Source organism: Scyliorhinus canicula, chromosome 9, assembly GCF_902713615.1.
Source record: "Scyliorhinus canicula chromosome 9, sScyCan1.1, whole genome shotgun sequence".
NCBI lineage: Eukaryota > Metazoa > Chordata > Chondrichthyes > Carcharhiniformes > Scyliorhinidae > Scyliorhinus > Scyliorhinus canicula.
Genome location: NC_052154.1, coordinates 143,150,201 through 143,167,207, shown reverse-complemented (window position 1 = coordinate 143,167,207; position 17,007 = coordinate 143,150,201). Strand labels below are relative to the sequence as shown.

The 17,007-nt window shown below is 47.1% G+C and overlaps 1 protein-coding gene across 6 annotated transcripts in view; it reads left to right on the top strand.

The window, feature by feature from the left end:
• Window positions 1–17,007, top strand: part of LOC119971760 — a 131,127-nt gene that overhangs the window by 74,777 nt on the left and 39,343 nt on the right. For all 6 annotated transcript variants that reach the window (XM_038807823.1, XM_038807822.1, XM_038807824.1 and 3 more), the window contains 3 exons: window positions 14,112–14,244; window positions 14,977–15,017; window positions 15,893–15,984. In XM_038807823.1, coding sequence (XP_038663751.1) covers window positions 14,112–14,244; window positions 14,977–15,017; window positions 15,893–15,984 — 266 coding nt within the window. The remainder of the gene's footprint in view (window positions 1–14,111; window positions 14,245–14,976; window positions 15,018–15,892; window positions 15,985–17,007) is intronic.

Below are 17,007 nucleotides of genomic sequence, written 5' to 3'. Positions count from 1 at the left end.
ACACCCATTAATCCCCACATTTTTGGGTTGTGGGGGCGAAACCCACGCAAACACGGGGAGAATGAAACTTCACACGGACAGTGAACCAAAGCGGGAATCGAACCTGGAACCTCGACGCCGTGAGGCAGCAATGCTAACCACTGCGCCGCCGTGCTGCCCCCAAGCCATCCTTTTTAACAGTGGAGTCCAGTTCGGGTTGATCTACCTAACTCATCTCAGAGTAACTTTTGAGGGAAAAGACTATTTTCTTTGACGAGTCAGGAGAGGCAGACTCTTCTGTTAAAAGACACAAGTAGGATGTGTGGTAATTGGGTTTTCAGCTCTGTTGATGGGCATGTTCTATTGTTACATTGTTGGGGTTTCATGCTTGTCCTCGTTTATTCCTGTTTGGGTTTGTTAAACGTAGGCTATAGTATGAGGGTAAGTTGGAGTTTGCCTCGCTCCTATTTGTACTTGGGTTGGTCACATTCAATGGCGATGCATGGGGTTGGGGTTGCTTGCTGACTGTGTCTGTTGATTTTTCTTCGTCCAGTCTTTTGACTTGATTTGTTGGGCATCTTGGGTGGATCTTTTTGCTTTACCTTTTAAATATTCCTTTGTTCCGCCTCAGATTATAGCCAACCAACGGTCAATATGTTATCATCTATGACTCCCTGGTGAACTCCCCTGTTGTCATGGTTAACATTTACACCTCCAACTGGAATGATACGAATTTTATGGATTCCCTGCTGGCCCCTCTCCCCAATTTAGACTCCCGTCAGTTTATTTTAGGTGAGGACTTGAATTGTGTCGAGATCGTATCGTTCCAAGCCAAAATCTCTTGCTCCATGGGGGATTGCCAAGGCTTTGTCGTCTTTCGTGACGCAGATGGGGTGGGGGTAGATCTTTGGTGCTTCTTGTGCCCAAGCAATAAAGACTTTGTTTTTTCACATGTCCACCGAGTATATTCGCATATTGATTTTTTTTTGTGCAATCCCACTTCGAACTATTGTCAACTTAGCAGGGCAGCAAGTCAACTATGATGCTCAAAGGACACTTTTTATGAATACAGGGGGAAGGCTAGTCGCCTTGTGGCTGGGTGGCTGTCCTGGCTTTCCAATTGATATCTACACGAGGTTCTCAGAGCAGCTTGTGCCTTTGATTTTGGACACATTAAAGGATTCCCTCTCCCGGGGGTCATTGCCCCAAGCCCTCACTCAAGCCTCTATTTCCGTGATTCTTAAGAGGGACAAAGACGCAACAGTTGGTTCATGCCATCCTATTTTGCTTCTGAACGTGGACATCGAGCTGCTCCCTAATGTGCTGCCGCTTCGGCTGGAGCCTTGCCTCCCAAACTTAATTTCAGAGGATCAAACGGGCTTCATGAATTTCAGGCAATAAACACCGTTAAATTTTGTCCCTTTCTCTCCTCCATGCCCGAAACTGAGTTGATAGTACCTCATGATGCTGAAAAGGCATTTGATAGAGTGGAATCGGAGTATTTATTTGAGATTCTTGGGAGGTTCAGATTTGGCCACAAATTTATTTACATAGAACAGTACAGCACAGAACAGGCCCTTCGGCCCTCGATGTTGTGCCGAGCAATGATCACCCTACTTAAACCCACGTAACCCCCCTATACCCGTAACCCAACAACACCCCCCTTAACCTTACACTACGGGCAATTTAGCATGGCCAATCCACCTAACCCGCACATCTTTGGACTGTGGGAGGAAACCGGAGCACCCGGAGGAAACCCACGCACACACGGGGAGGACGTGCAGACTCCGCACAGACGGTGACCCAGCCGGGAATCGAACCTGGGACCCTGGAGCTGTGAAGCATTGATGCTAACCACAATGCTACCGTGAGGTCCATTTCTTGGACTCGTTTGTCATATAAGGCCCCCACTGCCAGTGTCCACATGAACGCCTTGAACTCTAATTAATTTTCCTTTGAATAGGGGCACGAGGTGATGCTGTCCATTGTCTCCACTCCTGTTTGTTCTGGCAGTAGAGCCGCTCGCTATAGTGCTGAGGTCATCCAGTAAATGGAGGGGGCTTAGTCGGGGAGGGATGGAACATTGGGTATCCCTCTACATGGAAGAGCTATGCATCCAGCCCCCTCCATAGACGACTTAATGAAATTTCTTAACACCGTAGGCTCCTTTTTTTGGGTACAAATTGAACTTGGACTTCAGTGAATGTTTCCTGGTTAACCCCGTGGAAGGTGAGCGCAACTGAGAATGTTACCTTTTTGTCTTGCTAAGATGAGCAAACACTATCTGGGGGTCCAGGTGTCCCATAACTGAGCCTCACTTTAAAGGTTAAATTACACCAATCTGATGAACAGCATCAAAGCAGATTTGCAGAGGTGGAATATAATCCCAAGGTTTTTCTTTTTCTTTCAGTGTCTCCCCATTTTTTTCCCTCAAATCCTTTTTTTATCAAGATCAACAAACTGATATCTTCTTTTTCTTGGGTGGAACTTAGCAAGACAGGGGGTGCTGACATTGAAAAAATATTGTTCAGGTTTAGCGATCCAGAAATAAAATAAATATATAAATTTTAAAAGTATAAATTCAAACAACATTACTCATCAGCCACCTGGTTTTTAGTGAGTTGGCTCCATCTAGCGGCAGGAGATAGCACCAGTGTTGAAGCAGTGGAAGGCATATCTGGTGATGGCGACAGACACACACCAGGGGCTTAAGTGGTAAAAGCGGATGGGGGTAGAAAGCAAGGGTAGATGGGCAGCTCAAGAGTTTCCAGTGATGATGGTTGACACTGGGGACGTCAATGGTGAGAGCGAGGGTGAGGGGCCAGCATAGTACCTGAAAGGTTTCCCCGACTACCGGGCATAAGTTACTGGGTGGTCCTTCTGGCAGTGACTTGTGGAGGGCAAGAACTTTAGTTTAGGGTCCATTAGTTGCATCTTGTCTGTGTGACAGCATTGAAAGCAAATCATGTAAACAACATTATAGTGAGCTTGGCAATGTTGAAAGGATGCATGTTCCTTTTGTCAGCAACGTTATAAAAAAACATGACATGAGTCAATATTAAATGAGGAATTACTGTACATCTCTGGTTGCATTCAGTGAAAGTGGGGCCGAAGGTGCTGCTCAAAATCTGACTGGTTAAGGGAGATTTCACCACTTGCAAATAGAGCTATCATTCCAGTTTATTAATCTCGAACCACACTGAGTCCGACTATGTGAACAAAATTGGGTTTTAATCTGGTCCTCACCACTAACAATTTAAATTTGGTTTTAAAAATCTGGAATCAAAAGACTAGCATCAGTAAAAATTATCCTGAGGATCAAATTCTCATAAAATTCTAACTGTCTCACTGCCCTTAACCACTAGCCTCACTGGCCACTAAAAAGTAGCAAACTGCTGCAGAACCTTCACACTGATTCAAGAAGTATCTCACCATCTCGGGGCAACAAGAAACGTGGGAAATTCTTAAGTAACAAACACGAAAAAATACAATTAAATGATCCAAAAAAAAAGCAAAGCAATCTGGAGCCATCATATAACAAAACAAAACCAGCTCAAATTATTTTTTAGCTTCACTGAGGGCCATGTAATGCTCGCAAAAACATATGGCATAAACAGACAAAAATTAAAATTTTTCCAGATGGCAAATCACTATCTTCACTCATTAAATTAATTGTGTTAAAAATAACTTTCAGATGGGCAGCACGGTGGTGCAGTGGTTAGCACTACTGCTTCACGGCACCGAGGATCCGGGTTCAATCCCGGCCCCGGGTCACTGTCCGTGTGGAGTTTGCACATTCTCCTTGCGTCTGCATGGGTCTCCCCCACAACCCAAAAAGATGTGCAGGGTAGGTGGACTGGTGAAAATGGGGTGGTTTCTGGACAAGCTGGAATTTCCCCAGGAGGAAACAAAGAGGCAGGTGTTGGAGGAGGCCCTGGGCCTGAGGGAGGTGCTGGATAGTATCAGGGGTACGAAGTTGGGGAAGGCCCCTGGGCCGGATGGGTACCCGGCAGAATTCTATAAGGAATTTGCGATGGACCTGGCATCACATCTGTTGGGGGCATTTAATGAATGGGAGTTGCCGGAGACGATGACTCAGGAAGTAATCACACTAATTCCGAAAAGGGGGAAGGACCCGGTGGAATGTGGGTCGGATAGGCCCATATCACTATTGAACACAGATGTGAAAGTATTGGCTAAGTTGTTGGCGGAGGGATGGAGGAGTGTCTCCCGGGGATGGTGGCAGAAGATCAAATAGGCTTTGTGAAGGGCAGGCAGCTCGGGAGTAATATAAAACGGCTGTTGAATGTGGTGATGAATCAGTCGGGGGCTCTGGTACCGAAGGTGGTGGTGTATGTGGCAGTGGAGAAGGCATTTGATCGGGTGGAGTGGCGGTACTTGTTTGAGGTTTTTGGAAGGTTTGGGCAGAGATTTATGGCCTGGGTACGGTTGCTGTATGTGGCACCAAGGGCGAGGGTGAGGATGAATGATATGAGCTCCCAAAGCTTTGACGTACACAGGGAAACGAGGCAGAGGTGCCCCCTGTCACCGCTACTGTTTGCGCTGGTCATAGAGCCATTGGCGATGTCTCTCGGGGGTCGGCAGAGTGGCGGGGGATTATGAGAGGACAGAGGGAGCATCGGGTGTCGCTCTATGCCGATGACCTATTGTTATATGTTTCGGATCTGTTGGAGAGTATTGGAAGGATTATGGGCTTGCTGGGGAAGTTTGGAGGGTTCCCAGGGTACAAGTCGAATGTAGGGAAAAGCGAGGTATTCCCGGTGAATGAGCTGGCATAGCGGGCTAATTTAGGGGGGATGCCATTTATGGTAGCGAGGGATAGGTTTAGGTATTTGGGGATTCAGGTAGCAAGTAAATGGATGGGGCTCCATAAGTGGAATATAACAAAGCTGGTGGAGGAGGCTAGGGAGGATCTTAAGAAGTGGGATACACTGCACTTAATGCTGGTAGGGCGGGTCCAAGTGGTGAAGATGAATATTCTGCCACGGTTCTTGTTTACTTTCAAGCTCTCCCGATCTTTATACCAATGACCTTTTTTCGGAAAGTGGACACGATCATTTCGGACTTTGTATGGGTGGGGAGGACCCTGCTACAGAGGCAGCAGGGGTAGGTTGCCGTTGCCAAACTTGTTTTATTATTATTGGGCGGCGAATGTGGACAAGGTGCGACGTTGGTGGGAAGGAGAAAGTGTAGAGTGGGTTAAGATGGAGGAGGAATCTTGTAAGGGGTCTAGTTTAAGGGCTATGGTGATGGCTGCGTTGCCAATGGCTCTGAGTAGGTATTCAGGGAACCCAGTGGTGCAGTCCACGGTGAAGATATGAAATCAGTTGAGGCATTTTAGGGTGGAGGGGATGTCAGTGTTAACTCCGCTGTGCGAGAATCATGAATCATGGGTTTGAGGTGGTGGTGGTGGTTGGGGGGGGGGGGGGGGGGGGGTGGACAGTGTGTACAGGAGGTGAAGGGAAGAGGGGCTGGTCAAGGTGAGGGATCTGTATTTGGAGGAAGTGTTTGCCAATCTGGAGGAGCTAAGGGAGAAGATAGAGTTGTCAAGGCGGAGTGAGTTCAGGTATTTGCAGGTTAGAGACTTTGCGCGAAAGGTCTGGAGGGGGTTCTCTTGTTTGCCGGGATACACCCTGCTGGAGTGACTGCTGCTTCCGGATGTGGAAGGGGAGGGAATAATTGGGGATGTATACAAGTGCCTGGGGGAGCAGGGAGACGAGTGGGTGGTGAAGATCAAGGAGAAATGGGAAGAGGAGTTGGAAGGGGAGATCAATTGGGGAGCATGGAGTGAGGCACTGCGAAGGGTAAACGGGACCTCCTCATGTGCAAGGATGAGCCTGATACAGTTTAAGGTGGTGCACAGGGTGCATATGACTTGGGTGAGAATGAGTAGGTTATTTCTGGGGGTAGCAGATGAGTGTGAGAGGTGTGGGCGGGGGCCAGCGAATCACGCGCATATGTTTTGGGGTTTCGAAAAATTGGGGAGATTCTGGGCGGGAAAGTTCGCAGTCTTAACCAGGATATGGAGATGCCGGCGTTGGACTGGGGTGAGCACAGTAAGAAGTCTTACAACACCAGGTTAAAGTCCAACAGGTTTGTTTCAAACACGAGCTTTCGGAGCACGGCTCCTTCTTCAGGTGAATGGAAAGGCTTGTTCCAGAAATGTTTATATAGACACAGTCAGAGATGCCCCGGAATGCGAGCACCTGCAGGCAATCAAATCATCAAAGATGCAGAGAGAGAGGTAACTCCAGGTTAAAGAGGTGTGAATTGTCCCAAGCCAGTTCAGTCGGTAGGCCTCTGCAAGTCCAGGCTTGTTGGTGGGGGCCGAATGTAATGCGACATGAATCCCAGATCCCGGTTGAGTCCGCATTCATGCGTGCGGAACTTAGCTATAAGTTTTTGCTCAGCAATTTTGCGTTGTCGCGTCTCCTGAAGGCCTCCTTGTAGAATGCTGACCCGGAGATCAGAGGCTGAATGTCCTTGACTGCTGAAGTGTTCCCCAACTGGAAGGGAACAGTCCTGCCTGTTGATAGTCGCACGATGCCCGTTTATTCGTTGTCGCAGTGTCTGCATGGTCTCGCCAATGTACCACGCTTCGGGACATCCTTTCCTGCAGCGTATGAGGTAGACTACATTGGTCGAGTCGCACGAGTATGCGCCGCGTACCTGGTGGGTGGTGTTTCCACGTGTAATGGTGGTGTCCATGTCGATGATCTGGCATGTCTTGCAGAGATTACCCTGGCAGGGTTTTGTGGTGTTGTGGTTGCTGTTCTGAAGGCTGGGTAATTTGCTGCAAACAATGGTTTGTTTGAGGTTGCGCGGTTGTTTGAAGGCCAGTAGTGGGGGTGTGGGGATGACCTTGGCAAGATGTCCATCCTCGCTGATGATGTGTTGGAGGCTGCGAAGAAGATGTCGTAGTTTCTCCGCCCCAGGAAAGTACTGGACGACGAAGGGTACTCTGTCAGTGGTGTCCCGTGTTTGTCTTCTGAGGAGGTCGGTGCGGTTTTTTGCTATGGCGCGGTGGAACTGTCGATCAATGAGTCGAGCGCCATATCCCGTTCGTACGAGGGCATCTTTCAGCATCTGTAGGTGTCTGTTGCGCTCCTCCTTATGTCGCATTACATTCGGCCCCCACCAACAAGCCTGGACTTGCAGAGGCCTACCGACTGAACTGGCTTGGGACAATTCACACCTCTTTAACCTGGAGTTACCTCTCTCTCTGCATCTTTGATGATTTGATTGCCTGCAGGTGCTCGCATTCCGGGGCATCTCTGACTGTGTCTATATAAACATTTCTGGAACAAGCCTTTCCATTCACCTGAAGAAGGAGCCGTGCTCCGAAAGCTCGTGTTTGAAACAAACCTGTTGGACTTTAACCTGGTGTTGTAAGACTTCTTACTTAACCAGGATAGTGGAGGAGGAAGTGGACCCGGACCCTTTGGTGGCGATATTTGGGGTCTCAGAAAAGCCGGATGGAGAGGAGGATGGCCGATGTCTTGGTCTTCGCCTCTCTGATTGCACAGCGGCGAACTTTAGCTGGAGTGGCGGTCAGCATCTTCCACTGGGGGTAGCAGCTTGGTTGGGTGATCTGTACGACTTCCTGCGATTAGAGAAGATAAAGTATGAGTTGAGGGGCTCTTCTGGGGGGTTTGAGGAAAGGTGAGGGATGTTTGTTCCCGTGTTTGAGGGGCTGTTTGTCACGGGGGAAGGGGGGGTGAAAGGGGGAAAATCTGTACAGATTGTATAGTTGATTGTCGGGAAGCATGTTTCCCGGGGTGTTTATTTGCAGTAACCTGTTTTGATACATGGTTGCAATAAAATACATTTGAAAAAAAATAGAAGGAAAAGGGCAGCAGATACCCAGGAACCCCACCACCTGGAGGTTCTCCTCCAAACCACTCGCCACCCTGACTTGGAAATTTTTGCCATTCCTTCACTGTCGCTGGGGCAACATCCTGGAACTCCCTCCCTGACAGCACTGTGGGTGTACCTACACCTCAGGAACTGCAGCGGTTCAAGAAGGCAGCTCACCACCACCTTCTGATGGGCAACTAAGGATGGACAACAAATGTTGGCCGAACCAACGACGCCCACATCCCTAAATAATTTTTTTTACTTTTCCTGCTGGAACAAAAATAACCAGACTGCATAATAATAAGATAAAGTCACCATAGTCCCAGATGACCATAGGCTGCTTTTTCCTTTGAGGGGAGACTTGACTGGTGGTGGTTTAACCTGAGGATCACCACATCTCGGGTGAGGGGCAAGGTTAAGAAAGCGAGCCTTCATGAATAACCTCAGCTGGTATGGGAATTGTACCCATGGCCTTGGTCTGCATCACGACCAGCCAACTGAGCTAATCGACAAACAATGACAAACTCTCACATCACAAATATGAAGTTGATGTTGAAACCCAAATAAATGACACCATGTAAACAAGCTTTTCTCCTCAAAAGATTATCAGTTTCAAGAAACTCACCGATCTCCTTCCAATAAGCCATATTGGCTTCCTCACATATAGTTTTTGAGTCCAACTACAAAGATAAAGCGAAATAATTCACCTGGGAAGAGGACTCTGGGAGGACAGAACAAAGTTTTGCGAGCTGGTAGATGAATAGTGCAACTTACTTTGTCTTAAAACCCCCCAACTTTCAGTCTCAATAAGGTGTTGTGATATGTTAACCTTTTATTCCTTAAAGCTGCTGTAAAGTGCCTTAGGATGTGTATCATGTGAATGGTGCTGTGTAAATCTGAAGTTGTTGCAGTGTGGCATAAGCAGGTTGGTATGTTTGCAAATGTGTAGATAGCATTGTATGTGAGCACTTCTGGTGACGGCCATGGAGTGAGTGATCGCTCATTTGGTGGCTCCCGCTCAAAATGTATTTGTTGGTCCTTCACCTATTTGGGGGGGCTTTTTGAGTACGAAAGGCATGTGAGTGTCCAGGGAAGGTAATACTCTTCTAGTGAGATCGGTATATGGATCAGAGGGTGAGGAGTGCCATGAGAATAAGAGAGCAGTTGGAGCAGGGCAGTTTACGTGGTGCGCCACAGGTTAAGATGGCGGAGAGCAAGGGGGCAGCGCTGCCCGTCCAGTGGTCGACGGAGCAGCTTGTGAAGTTTTTAAATAATTTCCAGCAGCGTGGGAAGGAGGCCTCAGAAGAACTGGCTGTGGTGGTGGAGATGCTCAGAGCACCGATTGAGAAAGTGGGGCAGAGGCTGGAGGCTCAGGGCCTGGCAATACAGAAGGTGGAGTATGCGGTGGGGGACCACGAGGAGCGGATGGCCTCGCTGGCAGTGGAGTTGGGGATGGTGGTGGACAGCCAAAAAAGGCTGAGAGCGAAGTTAGAGGAAGTGGAGAATCACTCCAGGTGACAGAATTTGAGGATAGTTGATATGCCCGAGGGAATCGAGGGAGCGGAGGCCGCCAAGTATGTGGCAAGGGTGCTGGAGCAGTTGGTGGGGGCGGGAGCCTTTGATCAGCCCCTCGATGTAGATTGGGTGCACAAAGCACTGAGGAGGAGGCTGCAAGTGGGGAAGCCACCCAGGGCGATGGTGGTGCGGTTGCACCATTTCTTGGACAGGGAAAAGATTTTGAAATGGGCGAGTCAGACCAGGAGGTGCACCTGGGAAGGGAGTGAGCTGCGGGTCTACCAAGACCTGGGTGCTGAGTTAGCGAAGAGAAAAGCTGCGTTCAACTGGGTAACGGCTGCTCTCTAAGAAGGAAGTAACTTTTGGCGTGTTGTACCCTGCCTACGTGTGGGTGACGCGATCAGAAGCAGGAGTTTTATTTTTTCTCGGCGGAGGAGGCGATGGACTTTGAGAGACCATGGATTGGGAAGAGTGTGAGTACTTTGGAGCGGAGCTTTGTGTTTGTGTTGGAATGTTTTTTGGTGGATAGTTCGGGATGGGTTTTGACGGGGGAGCGGCGATGGTGAGTGTGCCTTTTGTTCTCCTTTGCTGGTCATGTGGAACGTGCAAGGTTGAATGCGTCAGTTAAACGGTTGCATGTGTTCACTCTTCTGAGGAATCTGAAGGCGGATGTGGTTTTTTTTTTACCGGACACACACCTGAAGTTAGGGAAATCAGACGAGGCTGAGGAGGGGATGGGTGGGACAGGTGTTCCAATTGTGCTGGATATAAAGACGAGGGGAGTGACGGTGTTGATCAATAAGAGGGCGGTATTTGAGATGCGGAACATTGGGGCCGATCTGAGGATAGATATGTGGTGGTTAGTGAGAAACTGGAGGGGATGCCGGTGATCCTGGTAAAAGTTTATGCCCTGAATTGGGATGATGTAGATTTTATGAGGCAGACGTTTTGGAGGATTCCGGATTTAGATACTCACTGGTTGATTATGGGGGAGGATTTCATTATGGTCCTGGACCCGAGCCTGAAGTCGTTGAGTGGTCGGCAGAGGCTTAGGGAGCTGAGGGGGTTCATGGAGCGGAAGGGGGTTTGGCGGGGGGGGGGGGGAGGAGAGGAGAGGACCCATGGAGGTTTGGGAGGCCGAGGGCAAAGGAGTTTTCATACTTCTCCCATGTGAACCGGGTGTATTCCTGGACCGTCTTTTTCTTAATGGACAAGGCGCTGCTGGCAGGGGTGGCCAACTCGGGATGTTCGGGATCGTGGTCTCTGGGGGCGGGGATGTTGAGCATAGGGTTTCGCTGTACACGGATGATCTATTACTATACATTTAGGGCCCATTGGGTGCATCGTGGGGAGTTTAGGGGAATTTGGCCAGTTTTCGGGGTATAAATTGAACATGGAAAAGAGTGAGGTATTCACTATCAATGCTAGGGGGCAGGAAAGGAGGTATGGGGAGTTGCCGTTCAGGGTAGTGGGGACGAGCTTTCGATACCTTGGTTTCCAAGTGGCGCAAAGCTGGGCACGGTTGCATAGGTTGAACGTGGTCCGATTGGTGGAAGGGATGAGGTTGGATATTAAGAGGTGGGATATTTTGCCATTGTCGCTTGTGGATCAGGTGCAGACAGTATAATGACAGTGCTGTCTAGGTTTCTGTTTGTGTTTTCACCACCCTCTGGCTGAAGAAATTCCTCCTCATCTTTGTTTTAAAGGATTGTCCCTTTAGTCTGAGATTGTGTCCTCTGGTTCTAGTTTTTCCTACACGTGGAAACATCCTCTCCATGTCCACTCCATCCAGGTCTCGCAGTATTTTGGTAAGTTTCAATAAGATCCCACCTCATCCCTCTACGTTCCAATGAGTACAGACGCAAAGTCTTCAACCGCTTCTCATATGACAAACTCTTCATTCCACGGATCATTCTTGTGAGCCTCCTCTGGGCCCTTTCCAAGGCCAGCACATCCTTCCATAGATACGGGCCCCAAAACTGCTCACAATACTCCAAATGGGGTCTGACCAGAGCCTTATACAGCCTCAGAAGTACATCCCTGGTCTTGTATTTTAGCCCTCTCAACATGAATTATAACATTGCATTTGCCATCCTAACTGCCGACTGAACCTGCAAGTTAACCTTAAGAGAATCGTGAACAGGGACACCCAAGTCCCTTAGTGCTTCTGATTTCTGAACCATTTCCCCATTTTGAAATTAGTCTATGCCTAAATTCCTCCTTCCAAAGTGCATAACCTCATACTTTTCCACATTATATTCTATGGAGAGGGAGGGTGTCCTGGTGGAGGATATTAAGCGCAAATGAGAGAAAATGAGGGCTGGGACATGGGCTAAGCCTTGCGGAGAGTGAATGCGTTCTTGTCATGTGCGAGGTTAAGCCTCATTCAGTTTAAAGTGTTGCATAGGGCCCACATGACGGTGGTGAGGATGAGCAGGTTATTTGAGAGGGTGGGGCGGTGTGTGGGGCTGTGAATCATGTCCACATGTTCTCGGCATGGCCAACATTGTGGGCGTTCTGGTAGGGGTTCTCGGATGTTATGTCCAAAGCTCTGGGTGTGGGGTGGCCCCGAGTCCGGATGTGGCAATATTTGGCGTGTCGGAATACCTTGGAGTGTGGGTGGGGGCGGTTGGAGCAGATGCTGTTGTATTGGCCTTTGACTCCCTGATAGCCCGGAGACAAATTTTGTCACGTTGGTGGGACTTGGGTTATGGGTGAGTACCCTGGCAGAATTCCTGAGGCTGGAGAAGATCAAGCTCTCTGTGCGGGCTTCGGCAGAAAGATTCACCCAGAGGTGGAAACCGTTTATTATTGATTTCTTCAAAGAGGATTGAGGGGTCAGCAGGTGGGGGGGACTGGTTTAGAATGGGAAAGGTGGGGCAGTATCGGGGGGCTGGAGGGTTGGGGCTGTTTGTTGGGTTGGTGTGATGTTCTTTGATTGTTCTTTTGTCATTTTGTATATTTACATTTTTTTGAAAAGCCTTGAGGAAAAATATTTTTTATAAAAGCATTGTATATGAGCCGATAACAGCAGACTTTTACATGAAATAAAAACAAACAGGTCTGGCAGCATCTGTGGGGAGAGAACAGAGTTAATGTTTCAAGTCGGTATGACTCTGCAGACCTTTTATTTGTATCTCTGTTGGGAAACTTTATTTTTCATAGATGAGTGGTTGGATTCTCCAGTCGCCGACACCGAAATCGCATTCAGCAACAGGCCGGAGAATCCGAATTCCTGACAGAATCGGGGCCGACGCTGCGCTATAGCCTTAGGCCATTGCCTGAGGCCCGCAACCCGATGCTCCATCCCTGATTGGCCAAGTTCCCAATGGCGTGGGACACGTGTGGTGTCACCCCCTCGGGAACTCGGCGTGGTGGATGCGAACTCAGTCTAGTGCCGCCACAGTCAAGGGAGGACCGATCCACGGGCAGGGGTGGACATATTTGGTGCTGTCGGCACAGTAGGGACTGTGGCTGTGTGGGGCGGTCTGGGGCGCGTGAGCTGGTCGATGGAGGGGATTATTTCATGGGATGCGTCCGCGAGCGGCCTCCACCATAAAGCACAGCGCGGCTGCCGCCATGCGTCTGCGTGGTTACGGATCTGGCATTTCTCCGGGGAGTATTGGCAGCTTGAGCCGGGTGCTCTATACTGCCTCCCTGCTGGCCCCCAGCAAAACGGGGAATCGGTGGCCGTTTTGCGCTAGTTTTCCTACCGTTCCCTAACTGGTGTGGGGACATAGTCCCAAATAGGAGAATCCAGCCTAAGTTATGTCTCACTTGGGTTGTAGTAGGGGAGAATTGGGCGTGTGGAAGCAGTTAGCCATATATTTGGTGCCATAGTTACCTCTTTTTTCCCTTTAATCGTATTGATAAATGTCTTTCATCATTTAAATGACAATTCTTCTCTGCATATTGGGAGAATTTCCAAATGCTCATAGTTCTTTATTTCTTGCCTTGGCGTGTTCCTGTTGATGACACTGAAATCTTCTTGTTAATTGTCAGCGGTTCCAAGTTGCACAATTATGGCAATGGTGCAATGCTTTTTTAATAGTGGAACTCTTGCTCTTAGGGACATAACTAATAGCAGTTGCCATCTGGTGCTTGTCTTGCTTGATTGGGCAATGTCCATTCATCATTCTTTATGGATATTATCCAAAAATAGATTATTTGGTTATTCTCATTGTTTGTGGGACCTTGTTTTGTGCAGATTAACTGCTGCATTTCCAATGTTACAGAAATGATGTACTTCAAAAGTATTTAATTGACTGAAAAGCCCTTTGGGACATCCTGACGTTGTGCAAGCTGATATATAGCTGCAAATGTGTTGTATTGTTTCCTTCTTTCTAAATTCCACATCCTTGCTTTCCTATTCCAGCATGACCTCATTCCTCCCGATCTCTGTAACCCCCTCCAGCCCTCCAAATCTCTGAGAACCCCCATAATTTTCATTACTCCATTGGCAGCCATGCCTTCAGCAGCCTAGGTCCTGAGCTACGGACATCCAAACCTGTCTACCTCTAAGAGATTTATTAAAACAATCTCTTTCACTGAGCTTTTGGTCCCCTGTCAAACATTTCACGGGGCTTGATGTCAAATTTTGTTTGATAATGCTCCTCATAAAGCATTTTGGGACATCGTACCAAGTTTTAAAAATTGCTGTATAACGAAATTGTTGTATGGCATTCTGTTGGCAACTATTACTGGTAAGTTTACTCTGTTTCTCTCCCTGTCCAAAACAGAACGAGCAAGGCGCCATCAACTACGAGAAGAGAAACAAATGTCTTATGTGAGAAGTACCTTGAAGAGAAAGCGCAATTCAAAAGCACATTCTTTGGTCAAACATGAGGAAGTTGATAAGGAAAAGCCTGAAGTGTAAGAAAGATTCAGCTCTGCATTGCATAGCTGACAATTGTACATGTGATGTGTTGATAATTTAGTATCATTCCAATTTTATGCTTTTAGTTTTGAGTTTTTTGGTTCCTCCAAGAGTTCCTTGTTGGCTTAGTGGGTAAATTCAATCTTTTTGTGATACTACCTGATGTAGAGCAGGAAGATGTTCCGTCCCATCCCTGGGCTGTGCTGGTTTAGCTGATCTCAGCCAGCACCCGTGAGATATGGGACGGAAAGATCAGCTGGACTTGCTGTTCCCAATTGCTCTCCAGTCCAGTGGTTAAAAAGGCCATTGCATTCGACTGTGACACTTTGTTGAATAGATCACCAGCTTGATGTGAAAACAGTCACGTGGATGCAAGACATTGGCAGGCTGCTATTAACTGTATGATGATACCCTAGGGCGTTGGTGTCTTCAAGAGAGAAGGGAAGTAAATTGAAAGCACCATGAAATGAGTCGGATAAGCAATTCCACATGATTTTCATACAAGGTGAACTGATCCCAGTCCCCTTCCTCACATGAAGGAAAATCCCATAGGCTCTTAGTTGCAAGGCAGTTGTCTACCATAGAGTCATCTGTCTTTCCTGTCATTTGGGAAGTTTGGCAAAGGGGAAGAAATGCTGTATGTTTATTCAGAACTAGCTTGATTTGAATTTTCATAATACCAGAATTTTTCTCAGTTTATGTTGATGCAGAATTTTGTTTCTTCTTAGGCATTACAGAGATGATGAAGAGTATGTTTCTATGTACAAAGGTTTGTATGTTTCATAAACAGTGATATTTCTATAATATCTGTTGACATGACTTCAGGTGAAATTTGTTGCAGTTTCTGCAGTATCAGAAGATTGTTACTTTATATACTTGGATAACTAATATCTTTGCATTGTGGAAGCTAACTTACTAATAGCGGAGCCTTACACTTCATTTAGTACCTTGTTTGAATACTACTTGTGACTGACATTTGTAATAGGATTTTTCTAGAAGGAAATGATGCATTGAAGGGAAAACCTAATGAAGGGAATTAGAGGATATTCCTGCAGGAATGGGCAGCACGGTAGCACAATGGTTAATACAGTTGCTTCACAGCTCCAGGGTCCCAGGTTTGATTCGCGGCTTGGGTCACTGTCTGTGCGGAGTCTGCACGTTCTCCCCGTGTCTGCGTGGGTTTCCTCCGGGTGCTCCGGTTTCCTCCCACAATCCAAAGATGTGCAGGTTCGGTGAATTGGCCATGATAAATTGCTCTTAGTGTCCAAAACGGTTGGGTGGGGTTACTGAGTTACGGGGATAGGGTGGAGGCGTGTGCTTAAGTGGGGTGCTCTTTCCAAGTACCAGTGCAGACTCGATGGGCCAAATGGTCTGCTTCTGCACTGTAAATTCTATGATTCTATGAATAGATAATGGATGTGAGAAGGCTTGTGTGGGGCATAAACGCCAACATAGGCTACTTGGGCCAAATGGCCTTTTTCTGTGGTGTACGTTTGATATAATGTTCATGTTTGTTTAAACAAGAGCTTGCTGGTTAAATAGAGATGCAGCCAACTTCCATTGTGTTGTGCTCCATTGTTTGTCATGCTTTCATTCAATTTTGCAATATTTGCTTTAACCCAATGGACATTTTGTTCCTTGCAGTGCTGGATGCAGTAAAAGGTCACAAGGATTCCTGGCCCTTTAATGAACCAGTAGATGAATCCTATGCTCCCGGTTACCACAAAATCATTGAGGTATTTCAGATTAAAAGATTTTTTTTTAAGCAGCAGTGAGATTAGTTTGGTTTCCTGTTCCATAAATGTAATCCTGTTTGGAGTATAACTCATTAGCATGTGCATCTAGCACTGACTTGAACATCAAGATGGCAGTGTAAATTTTACTGAAGATCATGACTGTTACAATGCCAATTTAAAATTTTTTAAATTATGCATAAGAATGATACTCTCAAATGTACACAGTAGCATTTTGAATATAAGGATTTAAAAAGAATGTACTGATTTAAATGGATGCTGGAGGTTATTCATCTTTAAAAATTGTTTTGATTCTCAATTTCAGCAACTCAACTCTGCTGTGAATTTTGTGTGGCCTTGTCAGTTTCAATTAAATTATTTTTTTGCAAAACTTAAAAGGGCCGTAGAATGTAATGTATCACAGAATTCACAAAATTGTTACAGCACAGAAGGAAGCGATTCAACCCATTGTTCTGCACCTCTCTCTGAACACTTAATGCCAGTCCCACACCTCCTGTAACTTACTAATTCTTCCTTTTCAGATAATAATCCTATTACCTTTCTAATACCTCGATTGAACCTGGGGGTTCCACCACAGACTTGGGCAGCGCATTCCAGATCGTAACTACTCGTAGCGTTAAAAAAAATTTCCTCAATTCTCCATTGCTTCTTTAGCCAATTACCTTAAATCTTGGATGGGGCAGAGTTTGTAAGGCGCATCCAGGAGGGCTTCTTAAAACAATATGTAGATAGTCCAACTAGGGAAGGGGCTGTACTGGACCTGGTATTGGGGAATGAGCCCGACCAGGTGGTAGAAGTTTCAATAGGGGGCATTTTGGGAACAGTAACCACAATTCAGTAAGTTTTAACGTGCTGATGGACAAGAATAAGAGTGGTCCTCGGGTGAATGTGCTAAATTGGGGGAAGGCTAATTATAACAATATTAGGCGGGAACTGAAGAACCTAGATTGGGGGCGGATGTTTGAAGGTAAATCAACATCTGACATGTGGGAGGCTTTCAAATGG